At 42.0% G+C, this 27,257-nt stretch overlaps 1 protein-coding gene across 1 annotated transcript in view; it reads left to right on the top strand.

The window, feature by feature from the left end:
• Positions 1 to 24,494, top strand: part of sdc3 (syndecan 3) — a 49,511-nt gene extending 25,017 nt beyond the window's left edge. Inside the window, exons 2-5 of the mRNA XM_008421842.2 lie at positions 10,125 to 10,218; positions 14,512 to 15,290; positions 18,061 to 18,235; positions 21,269 to 24,494. Coding sequence (XP_008420064.1) covers positions 10,125 to 10,218; positions 14,512 to 15,290; positions 18,061 to 18,235; positions 21,269 to 21,435 — 1,215 coding nt within the window. The 3' untranslated portion in view covers positions 21,436 to 24,494. The remainder of the gene's footprint in view (positions 1 to 10,124; positions 10,219 to 14,511; positions 15,291 to 18,060; positions 18,236 to 21,268) is intronic.
• The last annotated feature ends 2,763 nt before the right edge of the window (positions 24,495 to 27,257 follow it).

The raw sequence follows: 27,257 nt of genomic DNA, 5'->3' as shown, positions 1-27,257 counted from the left end.
GAACATTAAATTTTAATTAGAATTTTATTAAGTTTTCTGTTTTTTTTCTTCTTCTTCTGAAATGCTGCATAGTTTTATCTTTACAAGAAATGAAACAAATGCCAGTTAAAAACTGAAACTGCTCACGTTTTCTTGGCCTTGGTTGGTCGGGAAAAAATAAAATCTATGCTGCGTTTTGCAAAAGATTAAGATACACTAAATTGTATTTATATGCTTACTTTTACACATAAATGATCAGAAATGGCTTCCTATCTTTAATGAATAGGGTTTAATTTGGACCTGGTTTAACTCTTTACCTGTTCACAAAGTTTGTCTTGATGGGGATATTAAATCATATTTCCAGAAACGCATTATTGAGATCAGACACTGATGTTGACCAGTGTGAAGTCAAATCTGAATCGGAGGGTCCAGTCCCAAATGGTTGTCATAAATTCAACTTGGAGAAATAAATCTACATGCTTTGGGCTCCATAAATCTCCGGGCAGTGAGATAAACATATATATTCATTATATCACATTGTGACTTTTATTTCTCCTCAGCTCTCGGAAAGGAAATCTGCAACTTTTGGTTTCATTTGATGCAACAGTTTAACGTCTCGGTTTTTAAACTGTCGCAACAAAACCATTCTTTGTGACTTCTGCGCCATCTGGGAGCCTCTTTGCTTCTGCGGTTATTTATTTTGGAAACTGACTCGCTCACAAACTTGTGCCTCCTGTTAGTCCACTTTGCAAATCTAAGCCTTTATGCCACACAAGTCAAAAACGCACAAGAAGCGGCACAGTCAACACGAGCGCCTGGTGGTGGCCACCTGCAGTTCTGACACATTAGACATTTATATTTATACTGAATATATAAGTATATTCAGTACAAATATAAATATAGATGGGCTTTGATTGGGGGGAACAAACGTTTCATTCCAGTAGCTTCAATGCAAGCGCATGTTTTTCTACAAATCAACTAGGATGAAAAACTTTGCTGTAAATCTGAGGAAAGGGTCTAGAGTTGGTGATGACGGATATTTAATATCGGTGCCTGGAGCTGTAAACGACAGATTCGTGGAATCTTGGGTTATAATAATCTTCAGGATTTTATTTTTTCTGCCTCGCCTCATGGTGCGGTTCATAAACCAAACAAACAGTTGAATTTTCACAACATTAGCTTGTAGAAACTGACAAAGTTGAGCAAAAATTTAAGAGATTAATTCAGACCAATCATGAACTGGACACAGCTGCTGCTACTGCACAGCCGAGTGTTAACAAGTTTTGGACCTTAAATCACATTATTATTATTATTATGGTTAAAGATTTTGTTACTGAAAAAGTGACAGAGTTCTAATAGCCCCACCTCACACTTGTTGCTGCACACTGCCAGTCAGCTGAATGAAAGAAGGCACAAACCAAATATGGAGCACGTCCACAACTTTTTAGAAAAGAAAAAAAAACACTCTTGCAAATACAGTGAAACTGGGTTAATGTTTCTCACTTATTGCACCGTGAGAATTTCATCCTGGTCCAGACTGATATTTGTCTGTTTTCTGTAGGGGAGGGAGGGTGATGAATGGACGTGACCTCGGTGTCTTTCACTGTCTTTGTCTCGCTTGTTTCCTTTTACTGCTGTGGCTGCAGTAAATAGAGGGATAGATAGAGGAGTCACAGATGGTGGCGGAGAGGAGAGGGAGTGTTTAAATTATTCTTCACAGCTTGAAAGCTCAAACGTGCCGTGGCAGTCAGGAAAACTCATTCCGGTGCAATCTCGCATATTAAAAACCACATTTGGTGATTATTTCTCCAATGTAGGAGCAGAATCGGCTGCGTTTTTTTTTTTTTTCTTTTTTGTCAGATTACAATCTGGCCTCTCGGGTTACGGAGGTTTGCATCTGAAGTCGATCGCGCTGAAGCTACCTTTCTGAGCGGCTGTGGCCTGGAGATCTGAGCCGAAGTTAGGCAGACCGAGCAGAAATACAAAGCAAAGAAATCATTTTTGGGTCATGCTGATCTGCCAGCTGCTCCTTTACCAGCACAAGGATTTCAGTGTTTGTGTGTCTCTGAATGCATATAAATACTGTAGCTCTGCCGCCTATTCTTATCTCACTTCCTGATATCACAGAAATAGTTGTGCGGCACAGACACCCTTATTGTTTTCCACAGACAAAACACACCTTGATCTCTCTCTCTGTCTCTATTTCCCCCCTCCTTTGATTCTTTAGTTGTGGAACAGATTGGGCCCTGTGAATAATAATAATGTGTGAAAATGCAGAAATGTCAGCCCAGGTATGTAATCCAGCCTCTGCAGCTGTAAAACAAGCTGACAAACACTATCTGTCGAATCAATTTTGCAGTGAAGTGCCTGATGTCAGCTTCAGATCATGTTTCCAGCCGAGTCACTGCAAATGTTGCAGCGTTCCTCTGGAGGACAAACAGGAGCATCTCAAATTGGGAAAATTAGAAAAAAACAAAAGTGAATTAAGCTCAGAAATTTTATCCAAAGAGTGAAACTCTTCACTTTTTAAATGTGATACATTTGAAATATTGTGGTTAGTTTTGACTTTCATAAGCTGTAAGCTATAAACATAAAAATAATTTGATCGTAAACTTGATTCATAATTTTAAACGATTAAATGAAATGTCATGTTGACATCATGAGAAAGACTGAAAAGCCATAAAAGGTCATTGTTGAAGAAGCTGTCTGTTTTATAGAGTGCCATATCCAATCATATTAAAGGAAAGTTGGATGGAAGGAAAAAGTGTGGTTAAAAAAATGGTTTAAAAGCAACCAGAATAACCACAACCTTGAAGTGATGAAGCAAATGGATCCCCTCAAAGTTCAATAAGCTTTCATTTCCAAAGAATATTTAACACTGAAACTGGAAAGATATTTTAAATTTTCAAAATAAACCAAAAAAGCTAAAAAGAAATGAAACGTATTAAGTCACCCTTCAAAACATATTAATCAAACCATATTAATCAAAGTCAAGGAAAACAGCCAAAACTACAACATATGACTTTGTAAAAACCAAAAACTTTCTATTGAGTCAAATGTTTGCAGCATTTGACAAAATGCTGACTTTTCAATAAAAAATAAAGGGAAGCAGCCATTTAGAGATTAAACAAACTACACAAACAAGCATGCGAATTGAAAACATTGCACTCGTTTTAGTTTACCATGCGATCAATTGATTTATTGCTCATTGTGACAGGCTTACTTTAGGTCCATTTCATCCACAGCAGTTCCCATTTTAAACTGTGGATGTTGCTGCAGCTGAAATCAGCTTTAACACTCGGCATCAGAAGACGAATCTCTAGTGGACGTGCATTAGTAATAAGCAACTCTAACCACACAGGTTGATGTTGCATGTGTTACTTTTATGCATTATTAGAAGCGTAAGTAATGTTCTCCAATAAATCTCCCCTCTGTGTGTTTATTAAATCGTGCATAGATTCCGCCTTGTTACTCTGTTTGGCCCGGCACCGTTCACTCTGCATGAATGGAACGTTTACAGCTGGTCTGAACAACAGACGGCAAGTACGAACCAGATGCTACCTAGTCGACGGTACAGCTGGACTGTTGCTCATTGTTTTGAGGTCTGGCGTAAAGTTTCCGCAGCCTGTGATGATTTAGTGAGTCATGTCGTCCGTTGTTGTTGGTTCATTCAAGTCGAAGTCGGAACAATGAGTTGTCTGGACATTCAGGACAAGCTTTATGGAGATTCTTCCTGGATTTTCCACTTGGGACAGTCTTCCGAAAGTGTCTGTTTTATTGACTTTGGTGTCATTGTTCTTGACAGGCCAGGAAATGGTCCTGACCTTAACCGTTAAGAGGAAGATTAGAGAAATCAGAGTCAACAATTCGGATGAGCTGAAGACCGCTATGAAAGAAAAATGAGCTTTTGCAACACCTCAGCAGAATCACAAGATGATCACCTCAGTGCCACAAGATGAGCAAAATGAGCCCCGACCAGACAGCTTCTCTCTCTTTACGGAAAAAATATAAACATAATTAGAAATTCCAAGATCCCCAGATTGTATTAAAACCGACTCCAGCTGGCACCGCACGCCTTACAGTGGCGCTGCCTCAAACGACGCCAAAAAAAAGCGGGATTGCATCCATCCACTCCCCCAAATCCAGCTGAATACGGTTGTCATCTTACAGTCTCCTTTTATAACCAGTGGGGAAGAAAACGCAGTAGCAGAGGGAAAATCGAGGGCAACATTGGGATGATTTTGGCCCTGGGTTATAAGGAGCTCGTCGAGTCTTGTTGCGGTCAGTTAGCTTTGAGGGCCCAGGCTGAATCTGGCAGCCTCTGCAGGCCTAGGAAGAGGGGGATATGCTGAGCTGGAGCCCCTGAATTTCACATCTGATTGTAAATATATGACGAGCAAAACCTGTGATTACTCCCATGCAGGCATACACACACACACACTGTAATTACATACAGTGACGCACGCCTGCCCACCATGCCATGAGTTCACACATACTGACGCATAAATTAAACATGTCCATGCACAGACTGTGATTATAATTTACTATTAACTGTTGAGATAAACATAGACGCAGTAAACTCTAGCTATAGCTGCAGTCGGCCCTAGAGGGGACTTGAGCATTAAATGGGGCCCCCAGGGTTGAGCTGCGGAGCCACTTTGTGGGCGGGGTGTGTTTATTTAACCGTGCGCGTGTTTTTTTTTGGAGTCACGCTGAATTTAGTGGGTTACCCTTGAGATAAGAAACGGAGTTTAAGATGAAAGGAAAACGAGGCGAGGACAGAGATACGCTGGCACGGAGTCTGCAGATCCAAGGAGAAGGCGAAGTGAGGCCTGGGGGGCAGGAGCGGGCAGAAAGTGAGGGGGGGGGGGGGGTTAAAGCGCAGCTATGGTGTTGTTTTTCTTTTTAGGTTGTTTATTTGATGTTGCATAACACCTTTTTTCTTGTGTGGTTAATACTCCTATATATATGTGTGAGAGTGTGTGTGTCTGCTGCTCCGCTTGTGTGCGTCTGCTAGCTTCTCACGGGAAGATGGGGAATTTCTGTGAAAGGCAAAGGTTGCCCATAGCAACGGTCTTCATTGTAAAACCTTGGAATACGGCGCTCACGCGCGAGCGCACTCTCTCCCGCGCCTTGCTCGCTCGCACCGAGACGTCTTTTCACCGTTTTTCTGCACTTTTTCGGGGTCTGACATCAGCGGATTGCCACACACAAACACTCACAGGCACGCAAACTCACTCTCAGCCTTCATGCTCTGTCCGCGTGCCAAACAACTCCAAGTCAATTTCATTTTCATGAGGTACATATAGCGTCTCATCTTTACCTCACGCTGCGATGTGATGGACTGAGATACTCGGGTTTCCAGATTCCATTATGCTTTTATTGGCTTTTAAGGGCATCGAGTTTCCTGTGTCTGGAGCCGGGGAGGAGCTTGTGTGAGTGTGTGTGTGTATGTGTGTATTGGTGCAATTAGTATCACGCAGGCTAGAGAAAACAGCTCTGTGGGGCCTCGGGATGGGCTTAAGATTGCTGAGGAGATAAGTTTGCTATGGTCAGATTTATAGGCTTTTTTTCTCTCTTTTTTTTTTCCCCCAATACCTGCAGCAAAAACTGAGACTTCAGATTTGTCTTTTTCAGTCCTGGAGCAATGCACCACTTAATGTTTACTGAGATAGATCTTGGATGAGCATTTCCAGATTGCAGTAGCAGGAAACAAAAGTGATCATACTCATTATATCTTATGCTGTGTTACACTCCATATATTATGCAGCTCTAATGTAAAACTAAACATATTCATGTGAAGCTGTAAGTACAGAAAAAGGAGAATCTGGAGGGTATCAACTCGCGTGGACTCACAGTTTTCAGATTTGTAAAAACATTTTCATAAGACTTTGTTTCACGTGTCTTATCTAATTCAACAGCATATTTCACACCAAAATTTCACACAATGCCGTGTTAAGTCCCGCTTCTGCACCATGTCACACAGCTCGTGGTTTCCTGCCGGACATTTTGGGAATTCATTACAGTCGTCTCATTTGATTTCGGAGCACACAGAGACCAAAAAACAAGCGAGGAACGGACGTCAGTGCGACCGCAACGCAGAACTTCCCACTGCCAGCACAGTTCCTCCTGTGTTTAAAGTGTGAATCAGCCAAGATTTGGAGGCAAGCTGAGGATAATGCATTCAAAGATGAAAGGAAAAAAACGGTGGTGAGGCTGATCGCTTGTTCAGCTGCATTCTTCAAACAGAATAGCTCCTTTCTAACCACGGACTTCTTATGTAAAATGGGCATGGCTTTTTATTTTTGATGTTATGCTTTATTTTGTGGATTACAATTTAGGAGCTTTAAGTACATTTTTTTTCTTATTTTTTTAGGAGCCAGGTAGGCGATAATTTGTGCATTTAAACTGGAACGTTCAGAGAAAACAAAGGCAGAAATGAAATCCCTCTGATGGACTGTTTGGATCACTATTGAACTGAAAAAGCTGATTAATTCAAGTTTCAAAATACATTTGGACTGCACAAGGCTTCCCCCATGAAAACTTGCTAAGCCTGGTGGTTGGGCACGAGGGCAGTCATTCATCCGCGGGCCAGCCTTGGTTTTTCAGTTAAAAATTTTCAAAGTTGACAGGAAATTTGAAAATATCACGTGATAATTATGTCCTACAGAAAAATTGGAAGATTAACACCTGAATACCAACAATAACGTGTTAAAAAATGCAAACATTTAAGAAAAATACTTAAGTAAATAAGCAGTGCTTAGCCTGGAAGAGCCACAAGTAAAGCCTGGTGGCCCGCCAGGCTTATAAAACACTGGGAGAAACCCTCTCTGTATGCATCTTTTTCTTACTAATGAAGTTTGGTCATGAATTAAATTGGTGAACGAGGCTTGGAGTCTGACATCGGAACAAGTTGTAGTGTTTTTTAACGCTTTGCGATAAAATAAAGTACTTAAAGGGCTGTTGGAGCCATTATCTGGTAACCATTAGATTTCCTCTTTATTTAAATGACTTTGATAAGTTGCACCGTGTTTAAAGGTTTTACATATTAGCTATATCTGAAAGTGAAGTCATAGAGGATCCTTATAAGTGTCCAAAACCTAACCTGAAGTCCAAGAGGTTTTAAAATTTGGGAGTAACTACAGTAAGCGAACCCTATAATTCAACAGCTTGTAGAAAAAAAAAGTACCTTTAGCAGAAATGGCTTGAAGTCGTTGTTTTCGGTAGGATTTTTATTTGCAGCATCACTTTGAATACAGTCTCCAGCTTTGTTCCGATTCATTCGGTTTTGCAGAAAAGCTTATTTTTGCTTATTGTCAGGTCTATTTTCCAGACACACTGTTGTAAATCTGGGCTTGCCAGACTACATCATGGCCTCTCTGGCGTTGTGTTCCACAGTTTAGATTTGCCTGCCAAAGGACGTTGTTTCTACTTCAAATGAAACGCACTCCAGCATCTAAAGAGGCGCTCACACTTTCTGATGATCAATTTTGTTTCATTATCAGCATCTGGCTTGAATCCGAGGGAAGCGGCAGAAAGGGTGTACTTTCTTTTTCCTTTGTGCTGCAGATTCCAGACAGTGTTGGTCTTCCATGAGAAATTTAGCTCCCTGACATTATTCTGAATACATTTGAGGTAGAAAATAAAACACATTCACAGTTAATCTACCAACCTTTACAGTATGGATGAAAAACACAGGCGTTTTCCTTGTTCAAAGTTAATTTAAAAGTTTTGATTTGGAAAGTTTGAAAGCCGGGACAATCCTCATTTCCATAAAGCTCCTCTCTGCAAACTCAGCACTACAAGAACACGTTCACGGGGATAATAAATAAGAAGATGCATGAGTTTAACTCTTTTGTAATTATAATCGCACTGTTTTCCGTGTTCGAAGAAAAATGTATAGAAACCTTTTTTTTTTTCTTTTAAGCTTTTGGGTATAACAGAAGCGTGGAGGTGCTTCGGCAGAGTTCAAGTGCTCGAAAGCTGCAGTTCAGAGCGATTTGACGGCAAACGCCGTCCTGCATACCGATACAAGTCTGCTAATGACGATCTTTTCGACGCCGAAAACAACCGCGATAAAGCCGTCTCGACGGGGACCGCTACGTTTTCCTGCCATGCGAGGTTTCTCTTTTGCACCGCGGCGCGTGTTGTGACAAAGTGCACGCATTGCGGCGGCGGAATCAGTTGACCCGCTGTGATGAAAAAAGCCTCTGAGCGCTGAAGGGTGTGTTAAATATCGCACGGATCTGGGATTAAGGTCATGAGAAAGAGAGGGAGATGAATGAGGATGGAGGGAGGGAGGGAGAGGATCGACCTCGCAGTGTTTGGAAATACGAGATCGTTCGCTTTAGAGATCCGGCTAGCTGAGCGATCCTCGATTACCCCCTGCGTGACCCATCGGGTCCGACAAACAAACCTGGATTAAGGTGGAGGGGTAGGAGGTGCAGGGGATTCGGTGAAATGATTCGGACTGAATGTAATCTCCAGTGTACAGCAGTTTTTTTTTTCTACCATCGACAAAGCAAATATGTCATGTTTTCCAGCTTATGAAGTAAAAACATCTGTTGGTTTTTAGTTTGCCGGCTCGATAAATTGATATGAAATGTACATTTTTCTGTTGGTCTTATTCTCCTTTTGACAGATTGCCTTTAAAATTTGTTGCTAAAAATAATCCAGTTATTTTAGCAATAAATAATCTTTTATCATTAAACAGCCTCGTTTCGGACACTTTTAGTGCTGAACAGTCCCTGTTTTGTATCTATTGTGAAGGCGCTAAAGACTCTCATCTTGTTCAATTAGTTGGTTGATTAACTTATTGATTATCTGTGTAGCAAGAAAATATGTCTCATACCTTGGTCTTGTTGCTGCTGTTCCCTATTTTAAGGGGATTTACTGCAAGCACAGCCATTTTCCCCTCCAAACACCCTCACAAATCTTTTTTATGCATATTTCAGGTCAGCCAGTCCTTTTTTTATTTAGCCCAGAAAAATATGTTCAACACTGACCTTTTTTTATCCCATTGGAAATTAGCCCCATTAGATCAGCCCCAACAAACTCAGCCACATTCACACACCATTATTTCATCTCTGCATGCCCAAAATACACAATTTTGTTTATTTATTTATTTTTTATGTTTTGCTTGTAGGGAGCTTTTCATTCCTCCTCAGAAAATGTAGGATTAGGATTAAGTTGGCTAGGCAATACGAGCAGGTCACTTAGAGTTTTTTTTCTCTTTACTTTAATTAGGTGTCATAATCTCTCATCTTGACCAAGTCGATGAAATTTAAAATCAATTAAATTGTTTGTGTGAGATGACCTGTAACAAACATATATGCAGTTATTTGGTAAATGAGAATAGAAAAGTTTGTTTGTTTGAGTGAAAGAAGCTTAGATTAGAACAAAACGGTGTTGTGTTGGTATGAAAAGGAGTTTAAAATTAAAAAAAGGGGGGGAAATTGATCCAATGCATTTCCAGACTAAAATACAGGGTTATTCCCATAAAATATCCTTTCTGTAAACAATTTTTAAAAATGAATTTGAACATTATGCTAAAAGTACCAGTAGCTTCGAGCCAGATTTCTCTGGCGACTTTGTGTGCATTCTGATAATGCGCAGTTCAGAAATGGAAATGTTCAATATGGCAATTTGACAGAAAACAAATCCTACATTCTCTTAATATTTTACCCTCTAAAAGAAATTAATTCAAAACATCCCCCCTTTAAATGTATATTGAAAAATTGCCAACCTCAGAAGTTAATTGCAGTCCTGTCCTTTGGTGCTTTGCAGTCTGAGCATTACTTACAAGCAGAGACTAACTAAACCCCCCCACTGCCCTCCTTCCCTTCCCTTTCTCTCCCCCCCAGAAAAAGCTTTGATGTTTCCCTGCCAGAATCCCAGCTTTAGATCAACTCATTAACTATGCTCCTCCAGAGAGCCACAGACTGACAGATGTTGCCCCGTCCAGCATAATGCAGCCCGCACCTCCTCTCAGACAGCTGCACGCATGTCTGTGTGTGTGTGTGTGTGGACGCAATCTGCCAGAGTGGTTCCTCTTTCGAGTGAACCGACGAGCGGCTCGGCCCTCCGTGACGAACAGCTCTAATCTTTGCCTTTTGCACCTCCCTCTCTCTCTGTCCCTCCAACAGGCGCAGAAGTGGTCTCAACCCGCCGATGACGAAGGCTCGACGAGAGATGACTTTTACGATGACGAGGACCTCTACTCGGGCTCCGGCTCTGGCTGTAAGTGTGTCTGTGTCTGTGTTGGTGTTGTTGTTGCGAGTGACGGGTTACGCACTCGCGCCCTGGCTCTTTCAAACCCCGACAGCTGCTTCGTTTCAATCTGCTGACCCCCGAAGCCTCCAGCCCACACGCCCCCCCACCAACCCTAACTGGTCCACACACACAGGCCTCCTCATGTACATGCATTCATTCCTCTTGAACTGTTTCACATTCAAATGCTGTGTATTTATGGAGATTTTATGTGATAAAATCAGCACAAAGTAGCGCATAATTGTGAAGATTAAAGAGGCTCGATTGGCTTTGGAAGTCGCCTAATTAGTAAGTAAAGTCCAGCCATGCTTTATGTAGAGGGGGGAAAAAAAACAAAAAAAAAACTTGACAGACCAGCGGAGGGGTCGGGGTTCTGTGCAACCAGCTGCAAATATTTGCGAATATTTGTGTCTGATCCTAAATAAGAAAGATCATAAAACTACACAAAAGAAGTGTTGATCTAAAATAAAAATAGCTGTTCCTAAGATTTTTATTGAAAAGTTAAGTTAGAAAACAACAAACGTAAAACTCAGACTCTTCTTATAGGAGCCGAGCAGTTTTGTTTCCACGTTCCCACTGGTAAACTGAACATTTATTGTTGGTGTCGAGCTTAAAAACTCTTTTGAGATTGGAAAGCCTCCTTGCCAATCTCAAGGCAAGGAGGCTCGACATGTAATCTGGCTCTCTCCTCAGATTACATGTCAAATTTAAGACGGGACTCTCGCTGGGTCACTCCAACATAGTCCAACGAACCATGTTGGTCAAATTAAAAGAACATTTTAAACCCAAATCTGCTAGAGATACAAATAGTTTCTGCGCTTTGGCAAAGATGCAAACGAAGATGTCATTAGGAGGATTTTCAAAAAGAGTGTTGGTCAGTCCAAAATGGAGTGGAGAGATCATTTACTCTTCCTCTGCAGCCTGGAAGTAAAAGACTGATGGACCAATAGCGTTCTTTGAATCGATAATTGGAGACTGTTGATGTAGGAAACATGGAATAATGTTTTGGTCAGATTAGAACAAAACTGAATTTAGCAAACTAAACCTAACAATCCCAATCATGCCACAATGGTAGCAGCATCATGCGCCGAGGATGCTTTTCTTAAGAAAATCTTTTAAAGGCTACAAAAGACTTCAGATTGGGTTATAGGTTCACTTCCCAGCAAGACAAAAACACTAAACCTGCAGAGTTGTAATAAAAATCAAAACTCATTCACAGAATCTTTGGATAGTCAGACGCTCTCTTTCCAGTAGGCCTGAGTTTGACCTGTTTTGAAAAGAAGAATAGAGAGAAATGACAGTCTTTAGATGTGCAAAGCTGGGTGAGACATACCCAGAAAGACCTGCAGTTGTAGCTACAGTACAAGCTGCTTCTACAAGATATCGACTCAGGGGGGCTGAATACAAATGCACCGCACCCTTCCCGACGAAACGCGCTGAAGTTTTTGATCCTAACGTGGAAAAAAAAAGTGAAGTTCTTTCCCAGATGTTTGTCTCATCAACTGGGTTAGGATGCAGGGGGTGGGGAAAAACAAAAACAAAAAAAAAAAACTCAAAACAACCACTGACCCGGGGTCGATTCCCAGAGATCTTCTTTGCTCTAATCAGATTACAGTCCACACAGATTAGACAATCACATGCAACTATCTGCCAGTGCGCGCCGTCCCCAGCGCTGCTAGCTGGCGTGTTTGGGGAATTACCTGCTTAACTTAAATCACGTCGGTGTAACTCAGCCCAATTTTCTGATCTGGCCTTCGAAGCTTCTTCTTCCTATCGACTGTGACTCATTGAGGGCCGCCCTCAGTTAAGGCACTGCGCTGGCGGGTGAGCGTGAAATAAATTACAATTCGGGGCAGTGGAGAATGGCAGAGGCAACCCCCCGCGGTTGAAACAGCAGCCCGGCAAATTGCTTTATCTAAAACCGTGATATAGAGTTGAACCTTTCCAAAGAACAGGGTTCGCTTTTAACAGACAGAAGCGCGTTTAATGTCTGCTTCTGCTGCTTCAGTGGAGGTATTTTGTGGCTTCTGATACATTAAACATAAGACGCATTGTCGGAGTCCGTTTTCCGATATCCTCTGCAGCTCCTCTGACAGCCTTCGTGTCTTTGTGTCTGCAAATTCAATTTGCTTCTCTTTCAACCCAAGGAGCTTCACTTCTATAACCGAATGAAAGGCGGAGTAATGGTATTATGAGCCACAGCTGTGCTCATCTCCTCTCCTTCTGAAAATGCACTTTATGTATATAAGCGGCATACACCGCGGTAACTCTCTTTAGAGCTCTCCGTCCGCACCAGCTGACCAAAAACAAATATTTTCAGCAACAAAACCTCATCCTTTTTTTAGTTTCTGCTCAGGACGACAAAAAGAAAGTTTGGTGATTTCAATTTGTTTCTCTGCAGCTTTTTTTTTTTTTTACCCCGGCTGAACTTACTGTAGTCGATCCAGTTTGCACTCTGTTCACTTGCTCCTGACAGGCAGCTAAATAATGGGGAGGAAAACGATGACACTGGGGCTGCGATTGCTGTGTCAAAGTCATCATTTTACTCTTAAGTGATTCGACAACACAAACGCCTCCCTGTAGTTCTCGTGTCATTAAGTGCAGCGACGTTTTAAACGACCGAAAGCAGAAAGGCAAACGCACTTCTGTTGATAAAAGCGTGCCTATAAAAAGTATCCCCTCTCCCCCCTCTTGGATGTTTTGCCCCTCTGGTTGCTGTTTATTTTCAAAAAATAAAAAAGTGCTCTTGTATGTAGATTTTGTGGGGGATATGAGAAGGCGGTGTGACTCGGGAACTGAAACCGTATGCAATGTCGGAGATATACTAGGCGCTGCTGTTGATTCGATCTTTTTTTTTTTAAAGCTTGCTTGCACTCGAAACCTGTGGTAAATTTCATTGTCATTTTTATCGAAATTGTGTTCAATGTGAGATGCAAACCCAGCAGCGTTTACAGTTATCTGCAAATTGAATAAAAATCTTTCAAATAAATGCTTGTTATGGAAACTACTAAGTGAAGCATGACCTTATATGTCTCAATCTTTACACATCTATTCAAGGAATGTTTGAAAAAACTATTTACGCCCTTACAGATTTTTGTTGTGGTTTTTCCTTTCCTGCTACACTGACCTGGTTCAGATTTTGAAGTAATCTTTAATACCAGACAAATATAGCATGGAGAAATCGAAAAAGTTCCCAAACGATTGTTTTATTAAGAGAAAGAGATGATATAAACTAATCTGACCCTTTTATAAATGAAGTAAATGCAACAACTTCCATCAAGCTTTTGAGGTAATCCATCTTATCCAACCCTATGGAGCAATTTTGGCACACTTTGTTTTGTAAAATGTTATTTATTCAGTCACATTTGGACAACGTTTAAATATAAATGATCTTTGTGTGGACTTTGGCCTTTGACAAGACGTCTCGAAATCATTTGTTTTATTTGTTTTTGAGCTATTTAAAGTTTAACTTTCTGTGTCCCTAACCAGATGAAACAGGAATCACGCCTTCCTAAAAGTTGAACTTTTTTTGTCTTTAGTCAACTGAATATTTCTGTAAAAGTCCCGGGGATAATCAAGGATGTTGTATTTTGGCAAAAGTGAATCTTTGTGTTTTGTTTGGTCAGCAGCAGTGGTCTTCTCTCCTACGAAGATCTGACGTTGGAGATGAGTTTTTCCCCTTCTCTGTCGGGTTTTGTTTTGATTGAAGCAGAACGTTGTGTCTCGTCTGCAGACAAGACGCAACAAAGCACAGATCCTCCAAACTCGTTATCTCAAAGACGTTGATGGTGTGCTACCAGAAACTGAGTTACTTGCATAACACATTCCTCCCTTATCAAATAAATGGGATAATCTTGAGAAAATATCCTGTAAATCATCACATTATGTCTGGAAATGTTCACAAAGTACAACAAAATTGTTTTTCAAAAGAAAAAAAGAAAAAAACCTCCCTAAACTAATTGAAATTTCTTATTGATGCTTTTATTTTGACATTTACCAGCGTCACCATGTCATTTTCTGAGTTTTTACATCCATAGTTCCCAAGTCACTATGTTTCAGACAAGAAGTGAGAATAAAAGATGTGTGTTTGTAAAGGACGAGGCAAACAAAATGTTTTTAAACTTTAAGTGACAGGAATATTTGATTTCTGAGGTTATATTTCAAATTTACATCCAGCTGCTTCCCTCCTGAGTAGAGGAAGTGGTTTGTTTCATTTGCATGTCTGTCACTAATTCTCTTACTTCCTCTTTTCTCCTCGTCTAGCCTCGGACATCGGCGTGAGGCCGACGACGTCTGGTGTGACCTTCACCACGGAGGAGCCCATCCTCTTCTCCACTACCCAGGCAACAAGCCCCGCCCCCTCAGCCTCACCTGCGGCCGAGCCCAGCCCCAGCCCAGAGGACGTCGTCTCCACCGTGTTCCCCACCGAGGCCGACGGCGAGAGCGGCATCTACGTGGAGATGGAGAAGGAGAGGGAAAAAGACAGGGAGCTGGAGAGAGAGAGACAGATGGCAAGGGAAAGAGAAAGAGAGCGGATCAGAGAGATGGAAAGGGAGAAGGAGAGGGAGAGAGAGCGGGAGAGGGAGAGGGAGCGGGAGAGAGAGAGGGAGAGACAGAGAGAGCGGGAGCTGGAGAGGCAGAGGGAGCTGGAGAGAATCCGGGCGGCTCAGACCACCGCCGCCCCCCGCTCGCCCGCCATCTTCCCCGCGTCCACCACCGGCCTGGCGACTAGCGCCGTGGAGAGCGCAGCGCCCTCTGCTGGCTCGGACGACCTGTTCGGCCCGGACGAAGACGAGGACGTGTACCTGTCGCCGGAGCCCACCCCGTTTTCCCCCGACATGGAAACCACCCCAGATTACGATTACGACACACCCACCACGGCGGAGACCACGCCCGAGCCCACGACGGCCGCACCCACCACCACAGCTGCGACCACCGCCAAGACCAGAGTCACCTTCAGGCCCCGGGTCCCGGCGTCGAGGACCACCCAGGGCGTACTGACGGAGAGAACGACCCGCCCACAGCTGCCCGCAACCACACAGGTGGGTAAAAGTTTGGATTATTCAATTGGAATCATCTGGATTGCAGTCGCGCTACCAAAAAATTTTCAACTTTTACGTTTTGTCAGATTACAGCCACTAATTTTCGCTATATTTGCATTTCATGTGTTTTGGATCCAACATAAAGTGGTTCATAAATGTGTAAAGAAAAGGACTCATCTGTACAGATTTATATTTTACAAATATATGTATATTTTAAGTTCAGTATAGACTCTACTTGGAGTTTACACTGAACAGACATTACTGCCAGTTTGAAGGAGAAAAATTTAATTTTCCAGTTATTTTACTTGAATAACTACAAGTGGTAGCTATTTAATAACCTATAATTGTGTGGCTGCTATCACTGGTGAGTAACAGTCCCAATGTAACATCTTCAGTTATATTCTTATCAAAATGTTGTAAGAAAACATATTTATTGTTAGACTTTAACTATCACTTAATGTTCTACTTAGAAGCTGATAAACTTTCGTAGGATTTAGACATTGTATTTTATTGGCTAGTTTTTAATATGCTCCAAAACTCAGCTTTATGGTGCAGAGTTAAAGCATGCAGTCAAACATCCGTTCTCCCCTAAATTATGCTGCTTTTCACCTTCCTGCTCGTGCATCCGGCCGCTGTGGGTTCACTTTACAACTTCTGGATCTGTTAATCGGTGCCTCTAATGTAATGAGAGCTCAACAGTGGTTGCATTGGTGCGGCTTGATGAGCTGGGTGGGAGGATTACGAAGGCGGAAAATGCAACCGCAACTCCAGGCTAAGGACGTTCAAATTACCCAAGTGTCAGTCGGGGCCGTCAGGCTGCTGGTTTCAGTGATTACCAACCCTTATCGTTCTCTTCGCTCTCCTGGGAGTCAGCCACGCTGGAGGAACATTTCTGATCACTGATAAATGGCAACAAAAGTCTCAAAATGCAGAGAAACAGAAGCCGAACGCAGATATTTCGGCAAGCGGCCGGCAGAAGGTTAAAGTGACTTAATAAGTCAGCTGACAATGGCAGGATCGGAGCGGAAATCTGACAACCAACAGCTGAACTTTGCGGAGCAAATAAAGGGCAAAATGAAACGACTAACGAGCAAACCTGATTGTGGAAATGAAACGGAAAAACCGCTAAATCCATACAGAAACGCAGACGTTTCAGACCATTTCAAGATGTACGTTATTTAATTGTTCCACCGTTAATCTTACTCCACAATAACTGTTTCCCAAATCTAACCAAACCATGAAGCAAAGTTTATCCCTGGTTAAATTCAAGCTGTTCCTCTGGCTGTTTATTACCTCAAAGCTGAGTCATGATCAACAGTTACATTAACTGCGTGCTGCAACCTCAACATGTTTGCATTTCTTTTCAGATTCTGTAGTTGAAGTATGATTTGTAGTGTAATATATAATTTTGTAGATGTCTCACCGTGTCTATATGCACTCACTCCCACCTGATGCTAATGTTGGCTAAGCTCTGCACTGGTGGCGACATCATCCTGTCAGTCGTATAATCCCCTGGAGAAGATGGTGATGGCACTTTTGAACATCATAAAAACTTCTTCTTGGTGACACCCAGATTTTTTCTTTCAGCTACATGTGAGGTAGCTATGAAGAAATGGGCTAATGACGCTTTTTCAATCGAGAAGAGAGTAATTGCTGTCACATTTTCCCATCTTTGACAACAAGTTTCTTAATTCTGTCAATAGAGACGTTAAAGATTCGCCTGCAGTGGAGCAAAAAGTACGCTGGCAATGTGTTTGTGTAACCAACAGATTAGCGTGTAGTTTTTCTTGGAATTGAACTTTTGTAATAAAATATGCATCTGAAAACACTGTGTACTGTGACTCTGACTGGCCAATCCTTTGGCCCAATCAAAGTCCACACTGTGGTAGAACCTGAAAAGAGATGCTCACAGACTCCCCATATCAAATCTGACTCAAATGTTTCACCAATGTTCATGTAAAAGACAGTGTTTTTACTTCTCCTACTGCAAAATGATGTTCTTCTCTGTGTTACTCTACCATCTAAAATAAGTAATACACTGGAGTTTGTAGGCTATAACATAGCCAAATGTAAAAAAGAAACAATATTTCTGCAAGGCTCTGTGTGCAACCATGTAGTCGCTAGGAATGCACACAGCAGTAGGAGTGTGTGAGTTTTTGATTGACAAAAAGCTCCGCAGTTCTAATGGTTGTAGTGATAGATGAACATGTGGCTCATTTATAAGTGTCAGAAGATAATTTATCCAGATCAGGCTTTGGGTAAACAGCCAATATCTGTTAATGAGATCTCTTCATTGGTTTTGACAGTGATCAAATAGCCCTTATCTCTGGCTCTTATTGAGCCATTTCCCAGTGAACATCATTAGATAAAGTTTAAGAACAAGCGACTGATTCAAAGCGGTTTTGATCTGTGTTTCTGTAGTTCACTCCGTGCAAAGATCTGACCTTCTGCCTGCATGCAGAGCCCCGCCGTTCCTCCGATTCAATCTGTTCGTTTCCAGCGGCACCGCGCATTCGTACTTGACGGTTTCTCCGCGTCGCATTTAAGCTGCCACGTTTCATGAAGTGTGCGTGCATTTGTTTGACGACAAGAAACTTTTCCTCCTGTTCAAGACACACAGAGACTGTTTGTTTGCAAATGCCAGCATGTGTCATGGAAAAACTCTCTCTGGACTCGCTGCCGATCGGTTATCCGGGCGGCGACTCTGCGGAACGAATTTAATTGCATCAAAATGTCCTGTTGAGGTTTTCCTTCTCTGTTTTTGACTTAGGAGGGAAACAACGAGGTGGGCGCCGCAGGCCCGACTGGAGACTCGGAGATCAGAAAGGAGGGCAGGAATAATCTCGACTTAATGCCCGACTTCAGCGGGAACACGGTGGACAGTGGCAGCTCTGCTGCCCAGCTGCCACAGAAGAACATCCTGGAGAGGAAAGAGGTCCTAATAGGTGAGTAAGAGATAAATCACCTGTTTTAGAAGAGCAGAAAACATTACCACGTTGCCTCCTGGATTCTTTTTTTTCTGCTTCTTTTCGGGGGGAGTGGCTGCTAAGATGAACTAGCATTACCACAACTTTCACATAGATCAGATTTATCACCATGCTGCTTAGCCCCATTTTATCCACCGAGAACAAGAAATCTTCCCGTTGGGTTCGGCGACCTTTTTTCATCCCCCCCACTGTTTTTTCACCTTCTTTTTCCTTTGGGCAAATCCAATTTCTTTCCAAGCGTCCCCCCTTTTTTTTCTTTTTTTTTTTTTTGTACTTCTTCTTACCCCCAAAAGAGCTGCTGTAGAAAATGAGAGAGCAGCCATCTTGCCTGACCTGACCGGCTCTCTGTCTCTCCTTCAGCTCTTCTGATTGGTGGACTGCTGGCGGTGGTTTTTGCTGATTTCCTGGTCGTTGGTAAAGAGCAGGAGGCAACAGATTTTAGATTAGACTGTGCGCTAGACGTAGAGCTGTGTTTATGATTAGTTTTCTGCCTTTTCTGTAGTGAAAGAGAAATTGATGCTGCTTTATCTGGGCATGTCCATCTTGTTCGGACTTGTTCCTGACACGGTTCGGTGGCACCGCTGAAACTTATTGCTCCAACTAATGAAACCCAGGCTGGTTCCTTGTTGCCGTTTAAAATAAGGCGCCGCTATTACAGCTTGGAAGCTCAGTGGATAAATTAGTGGTTGCAGTGGTCTCATGTTCAGCTTTAGCCAAAGTTTGGATTAAAAACCACAAAATGTTTCACTCCAGAAACGGATAAATGTCTCTATATTTGTAAGATAAATATTTAATTAAAATGGCCTTGGTTTTAACATCAACAGCAAAGTTAGAGTTGAATTATTTTCCATCTGGTCAGAACATCTCATACGTACTCCTGCTTTTAAAAAGAACTCTGTGCACAATTCAGAATTTCTATGACACAAAAAGTTAATTTATATAACACTTTTTACAGATAAGAATCACAAAGTGCTTCAAGGAATAAAACATCACAGCAAAATGATTCAACTAACACAAACGAATGAAATTACTGAAAAGAGACGGATAGAAACAAACACGGCAAGGAAACTACGGAGAACAATCTAAGCGAAGCTCTATTGGAATGTTTTTATTAATAAAAGGGCCTTCAGGTATTTTTTTCCATAATAAGATAATAATGGTGTTTATGTGGCGAACAGACACAGGATGTTCGTTCCTCAGGGCCGAGAGCATCGATTCTCATTCGTTGAATATCTAGTGCGTGGGACAGGCAGTGACCTTTGACCTGTTGATGTTAGTTTCAACTGAGCAAATACATAGGAGCTCGGCCATCTAAGCAGGGTTCAGATGTATACATACACCCACGTTAATACTTGGCCCTTAGCAAGCTCCACTTTAACCACAACCTTTCTGTTGCTACCGAGAAGCTTGCGGTGTAATTTTGATAGCTGACCGCTTCTCCTCACTGGTAGAGTTTATTTAAACTGGTTGGTTTCCAGGCGCTGACGATGCTATGATCCACAAACTGTCAGCGTGGCGTAGGTCAGAAGTGTAACGCCGGCCCGCTTCATCCCTTCATAAACAAGTTTTGATGTGTTTGGGATTATTATCCCGTTGGACTCTGTTTCTGTTTTTCTCGTCAGTGTCTGACAGTAAATGGGTTAGCATGTTTGACAACACAAGAACCACCAAACACTCAAACCCGTCATAACCCCAGCTCAAGAGTTGAAGTGTTGGCTTCCCACAAGGAGAGGCCCAAAGTCAGAGGAGTCTGAGAACCACAGAGGGTTTTCCTCAAAAGACGAGGATTATGTCAACATTAGGCTTTGAGAACGCTGTGCTAGCTGTCAGACATGTTGGTAGCATCATGCTAACTACGTCTTCCACCACTACAGCTATGTGACGCTTCTCCAACTGCACTGTTCATTCAATTCATTCAGTTGTTTTGGAGCAGGGATGCATCTAGAAACTGCAGGAACATAGTGGAAACCTAGACACAGACAGTTTTAATGGGACAATTATCCCAAACAAACATCAGAACTGGTTTTGAAATGTATAAAGTAGGCTAATATTGCACTTCTAAAATTGCCCTGACTTTAATCCTGTTGAAAATTTGTGAGCTTCACTTAAAAGCTGCATCTGTGGCAGGAAACCAACCAGTTTATACGAGTCCTAGAATTTTTGATAAGAGAAGCGTGCTGATGTCCAACTGACTAAGAGACATTTATCCAAGTATTAGTGAGGCTGTTCAATCTGGGTTTGACACTTCTGGATGAGAGAGGATCAAATGTAGTCCAGATTTATTAGGAAAAAAAGAACACCTTGAATCTAAAACTGAATCATAAGCTGTTCATCACATACCAACCTCAATCTGATCAACCACCCATCGTGTGCAACAATCGTTTGTTACACCATAAGTAGGCGATAAAGTTTTGATGCAATTGAAAATTGCATTTTTTTTTTTGTCTTGTGATGCCCACTAAGTCATGCCGCCCTGGGCAAAAAGCCACCCACAAAAACGATTGCAGATGTAGACTCTAAAACTTTACAAGGTTTCACAGAGACCTGACCTTACAAGAGTCACTGGACATCAGCTAGATTCTCTTTCATTTTCCTTCAAAATAGCAAATAATTTTCACCTTTGGCCTCCACTCAAATCATCAATAACAAGGAAGTTTCTGATTGTCGACCAGAAACTCATTTGTTGCTCCTCTCAGGAACGGCTTGGTGACGCGAGGAGCTACAGGTGGAGAAATTAACACCAGCCCCATTATGTTCAGCTACTCCTTGCAGCTCTGCAGAGATGCAATTTAGCACAGAGCTGTTGTAGCGGAGTGTGTCCGCTGGCACACCCAGGCTCATCAGTTTCCACTTAGCAGCAAGGTGATTGTGATGCTGTGGTAGATCTGCTGTGCTGTCAGAGCAGCGTAGGCTGGGTAGGTGCAGCTTTCAAGTCTGAAATTACAGATCTGTTTCTTTTCTCTCTCTCTTTTTTTTTTTTTTTTGGTTTAGCTGTGATCGTGGGAGGTGTGGTGGGCGCCTTGTTCGCCGCCTTCCTGGTGATGCTGCTGGTGTACAGGATGAAGAAGAAGGACGAGGGAAGCTACACGCTGGAGGAACCCAAACAAGCCACGGTCACCTACCAGAAACCCGACAAGCAGGAGGAGTTTTACGCATAACCCCTGGATGCCGGGGAGTCGCACCTCACACCGGGCTGGGGGTCGGGGGGGGGGAGAAAGAGTGAGAGAAAAGTGAAAGATACTCTAAAGCGCTCCCCCTCCTCCTCTTCCTTCTTCTTCTTCTACTACTATTACTCGCCCCTTCATCTCGTCATCCCGCTCCTCCCCTCTCGTCTCCAAAGCGTTTGAGAGCGCCTTCTCTCTGGGGACTTTCTTTTCGATGAAAACGACAAAATAAGGACAAAAAAAAGGACGGAAAAATTCAAATATATTCAGAAAAAAAAGCAACATACACACAAGATGTTTTTAAAGTATCTGTTGTTATTAATATTCTGCAGATTCTTTTGTTCTGTATGTAAGGATATGATAATTTTGTAAGAAAAACAACAAAAAAAGACATTCTCCTAATCTGTGTTTTCCAGCACAAGCAAACAAAAACAAGTCCCCCCCCCCAAGCCCCTTTCTGTTTTTATGGAGCAAATAAAAAAGAGAGAGAGGAGAGGAGGGGGGCGCTAAGAAGAGGAAGCCACGACTTAACAGAAGGTGGGGCATGACTCTGCCCCTCGTTTCCCCTTCCCCTAAAACAAACAAACAAAAAACTCCAAAAACACCTAGCATCTGGTTGGCCGGGCAGAGTCCAGGGTCAAAGGTGAGAGGAAAGGTCTCTTTTTGTGCCTTCCGTCCTTTTTTTTTTGTTTTTTTTTGGTGCTCAAATATTCACACACTGACATGAACACAGGCATATTCACACACACGTCTGCACACAGACACCGGAGTCTGCTGGAAGGTGGCTCTGACCTCTCGCTCGGCTCGGCCAACCAGAAAACGCCGCGGTGCGTTTCGGTCACGTCGAGTCGGTGGCCCCTCTGCTCCTCTGGGCTGTACAAAGACTAGTTATTGATAGTAATAATGATAATAATAATAATCAATAATATATCAATGCTTCAGGGCTGGATGGTGAGGAATTATTGTGATAATTATAATGATAATAATAAAGCGGTAACTATAATGATGATGATGATGATGAAACCTAAACAGGAGGATGTTGTATTTAGCATTTAATGAAAAAAGAAGAAAAAAAAAAAGTATATATGTAAATATCAGCGTATCCTTTCTGGCGTCACTAATCATCTGCATGATCTATTTGTTTTTTTGTTTTTAAAAATCCATCCATCACCTTCATCATCACCTTAGACGAGCTGTGCTCTTGTCGCGTGCACGCACACACTCTGCACACACAGATTTAAAAACTAGCTGCGCGTTAGAAACGGGCCACACCGACTTTAAATCATATCATCCAAACACATTTCAGAGCCACTGTCGTCATCGTTGTCGTGACAGAGCGAGGCCAGGTGGCATTGCTGATCAGTTATCAATCGGTTTGGTTCGTTTTGTGTACAAGCACAATTACGGCGCCTTGCAAAAGTATTCATACCCCAGTCAACATTTTCCTCTTTGACATTTTGCACAGGCGAACCTCTTTGTACCTTACTACGATTTTAATTCCAGAGCACTTTCTTTCTTTTTACTCTTCCTTCAGCAATAACTTTTTTTTCTTGTCACTTTTCCATATAAACTAATTCTTTATTTCTGACAGATTCTCCTCCAGAGTCCCCACAAGCCTCTAGGCTGCTTCCCCGATCAAATGTTCTCGGCCAGTTGTGGTTGACCATCCTCTCATAAAATGCCAATAAAAAAATGCATGAACGTTTGTGACAGTAACATAAACGATTGCAAAAGCTTGACGGGTGTGAATATTCTTACAAGGCGCTGTTCATGTACAGTCTTTGTGTCATCCGGAAAACATCTGCCCTCTCGAGCCGTCTGCATGCCTCGCGTTTTTTTCTCTCGTTTTCGTCCCATCCACCGCTGATCGGCTCTCGGTTTGAGGATGGGAGAGGTTCAGAAGTTGCTCCCATGTGCACTGAGTCAAAAATAAAAAATCGTTACATTTGTTGGTAAATTTTTGTTAACGAGAGCGAAAGCGATCAACCTTCACCCGCCGTGGGACCATTTTTGAGGGGCAGACAATCGGGGGAGATCCCGACTTCGTTCTACGAGATTGTAACAATAACCACACACCAGTGCGTCTGGGCTAGTAGCTTCTCTTATACTCAGTACTGTAGATTAAAAAAAAATGCATGGGAGTCAAAATTATACTTGTCTGACTGTACGTATGGATTCCTGTGTGTGTGCGTGTGTGTATATTAAAAATTAAAGAGGGGTGCGTTAAAGTTGGAATGTACTGTGGTCGAGAGTGTGTTTACCTACTCCAGCAGTTCTGACGCTCTTCCACAGACGGGTAGCACACCTCCTCCACTCCTGTGTGTTAAATCACCTGCCACCCCCCTTCACCAGTGTGTGTGTGTGGGTGTGTGTGTGTGTCTGCATCTAATCTGAACCCGCCACCTCGCCTGTAAGTGTGCGTCACCTTGGTATTTCACAGCAGCTCTTGTGTACATGACACTAGCCTGTCCTGGTGTGTGTGCGTGTGTGTGTATGTGGGGGTGTTTTGCATGTGTTTCATCTGCTCATTGCTGAATGTGGGGCCACTCGTCCCTCAAAGTGGCTCTCACACATGCTGACTGTGTCTTCTCACTGTCTGTCTGGCTCGTCTACCTGTCTGTCCGCCATGGGACGGATGGACAGACGAGGCGCCACTTTGTCACAGGCAGGAATGATCTAAACACGTACTGTCTTTTCTAAAGTGACTGTCGAAAAAAAGTCGTGCGTTTGTACCCATCTAAGCCTGCGTAGCCAAATAATATGAGTGTGTGTGTATGCGCGTGTGTGTATGTGTGTGTGAGGGAGAGACTAGAGATATTTGTGTATATGCGAGTCTGGGTGTGGATGTGCGCGTGTCTGTGTGAAGCCCAGTGGAGGCTACACTCCTCTATGTTTGCTGTTCCCATTCCTGTTTTTATACATTTGCATTTTTTTAAGGCTGAGTTTCTGTCATTGGCTGAGTGAGCGAGAGGAGGCGGATCCTCCACGCCACCGCCCTGTCACTAATCTGCCACTCTGTTCCAAATAAAAAACAACCTGATTGGGTAAATGTGTCCTCTCTCTTGTCTTTTTAATGTTCCTCCTGGACCTTCTTACCAAGTTACATTATAAAAGTTACATACTGCAACTCTAAATAATTTTTTTTTACATATTTGTTAAAACTGTCTTGACAATATGGAATAAGACTGATAATCTGGAAAAACCTTCTCCCAGTGCTACCTAGAAGCAACCAATCAGAGCCAGGAGGTGGGTCTTAGTGCTGTCAATCACAAACTTGTGTGTGTTCCTCTCATCCCTCCTTCCTACTGCTGCAGGTTTTCCCCATCAACAGATTCTGTTGTGAATAAGTTGTTTCTTTGCTTTTAGCACATTTGGCAGCGGGTACATTCGGTTGATTGGCAGCCCCTCCTTCTTGCTCTTATTGGTTGTTTTTGGTCGGGAGCGGTGCATTTCTTCAGACAGCAATGATGGTTCAGAGAAGAGGTGGAGAAAGTCTGTGAAAAGATTGACCATCTGTCTCGTAGCTTATTGTCACGACATGACTGTTTTAATAAATGTGTAAAAACCTATTAATTATAAAAGCTACATACTGGAGTTTTAAAGGTGGATCTATAATCTACCCATAAACCCCATTGATTTAGTCTTGGACTCAAAAATCACACCGAGGTGTAACGCATCATTTGATATGTTAACATTTTCGTACAGTGGCTTGCCAAACGAAACTTTTTTCCAGTTTGTCACATTAAAACCAGAAACTTTATTTTGAAACCAACATTAAATATAGAAATGTGAAGTGAAGACAAATGACGCATACTTTTGCGCTAATTACAGCTGAAGGTTTTCATCCAAGAGAAAACAAAATGGCTCAAGATCAGTCGGACTGGACTTATTCCTTTTAAAGGTTTATTAGAAAGGGAAGTTTTCTTTCTGATTAGCAGACATTAATCTAATATTTCAACATTGTCTAAAGCGACACTTGCCCTGATTTCTAAAAAAGTTTCGAATGATTCTTGGAATACTGGCGGTTTTAATTTTAAACAATTTTGTTGAAACATGTTCTTGTTTTAGCAAAGTTTAACAGAAAAGTTGATGTTTGCTTTAAAAATACGCAAGTTGATGGTTTAGGAGAAGTTTTCTCTCTCCATAGGAGAAAAGGAATAGTTAAAACATCATATCCTTAAGAAGAAGAAGGAAATCCAGCAAAGGTCTGACACAACCTGAGAGCTGGGTCATCCTTCAGTTCATCCATCTTCAGTCTGCCAAACCCTCATCATAAATGGTCTCACTGGACGATTAGCTGTCAAGAAGTGATTCTAAAGGAACGGGAAGGATGGCGGTGGAGGGGTGGAGGCGGAGTACGTCAAATTACACAAGGACTTTCTGTCATGAATTGGGCCGGGTTTCAGTCGGTGTTAGGGATCGTGTCAGGAATGATGGACTCATGAGCTCAGATAAGTTCTGTCAAATGTTGATCCAGCATGATATGGAATATATTTGAATGGCAGCAATCTCCCTTTCCAGAGCAAATATGCCGTATAGAAACGGGGAAATAAATCTCCTGGCGTGACCTCGTCAGTTTGAGAGAACTAAAAGTGAAAGGCAGCCAAAGTATTAACAAAAACTTCCAAGATCTATCCACAACATCTTGGAGAAACTGCAGTATCCCTCAAGGATTATTGAGGAAATTCCACGGGGGGGGGGGGGGGGGAAAGAAGCTAAGAGGATTGTTCAAGAGAGAAAGACGGTTTTATCTTCTATTGGACATTCATAAAAACCAAATGCTGTCCAATAATTGCAAAAGAAGAAGGTTAAGGGAAAAACAACAATTTGTTTGTGCAAAGCCGTGTAAATAATCAGAAAACATGGTGAGAAAACCGTCAAACGTTACAAAGAAATGCACCAGCAGGCCTGAAGTAGTTCATCCTGGAGCTTCAGCTGATGCTTTTTATTTTTTAGTTTTTTACCACAAATAGGGAGCAAGCCCTTTTTTTCTACGTGCAGCCAGCTTCTTAATCAAAAACATCAGGCTGCAAGATTCTGCAAAAAAAAATAAAGAAAAACTTTTTATCCTAAACACAACTTCAGACGGACTTCATTTTGTGCCTCAGCTGAGCTAATTCCCTAACAAATGCACCATTAATCAGAATGCCCAAACTAATTACAATGTAATTAACCTTGGGATGTTTGAGCCTCTTAAGGTCACCCTAATCAAGCCTTGCTTATTATTACATCTTTTTTTTTTTGTTTCATTAGATAAAAACTATTTATGTACATTCTGTAATCAGCAATGCAGCTTCCTTTTTAATGAGAATTTTTTTTGCTATGAATGCCTTTAAAACTTAAATAGCACCCTGCTGCAAAAAACCACTGCAGGTCAAATCAGTGAAATAAGTTGACTGCTCCCATTTTCTTGTATCTACATTTTGTGCGTCAACGCTGCTTTTATTGAAGCGCCATTATCCCAAATCGGAAGTTTTGGAAAATGTTAGTTCATTTTATTCAGATGAAAGAAAGAAAGAAGTTATTTCACACATTCTCATTCTTCACGTTCTTTTTTTTATTTCTTCCAAATCCTACCATGTAAGTGTAAAATATTTTTACTTTATGCTTTTTAAAGTTGATTAGAGTTTTTTTTTTATTAACCTAATTGTAAATGCATGCCCTTTTTGGTTGACATGCTGCATAGAAACGATACAGAGGCCGACATTTCAGTTCAAAATGGGAAAGGTAAGAAAACATGGCCTTTCAGGTGAGGCATATGATGCATCTTCTGTCTTTAAAATAGTCCTGGAAACCTTGACATCATGGATCCTTTA

The sequence above is a fragment of the Poecilia reticulata genome, chromosome 11, assembly GCF_904066995.2.
Source record: "Poecilia reticulata chromosome 11, P_reticulata-male-v2, whole genome shotgun sequence".
Lineage (NCBI taxonomy): Eukaryota > Metazoa > Chordata > Actinopteri > Cyprinodontiformes > Poeciliidae > Poecilia > Poecilia reticulata.
This window is presented reverse-complemented; position numbering and strand designations above follow the sequence as displayed.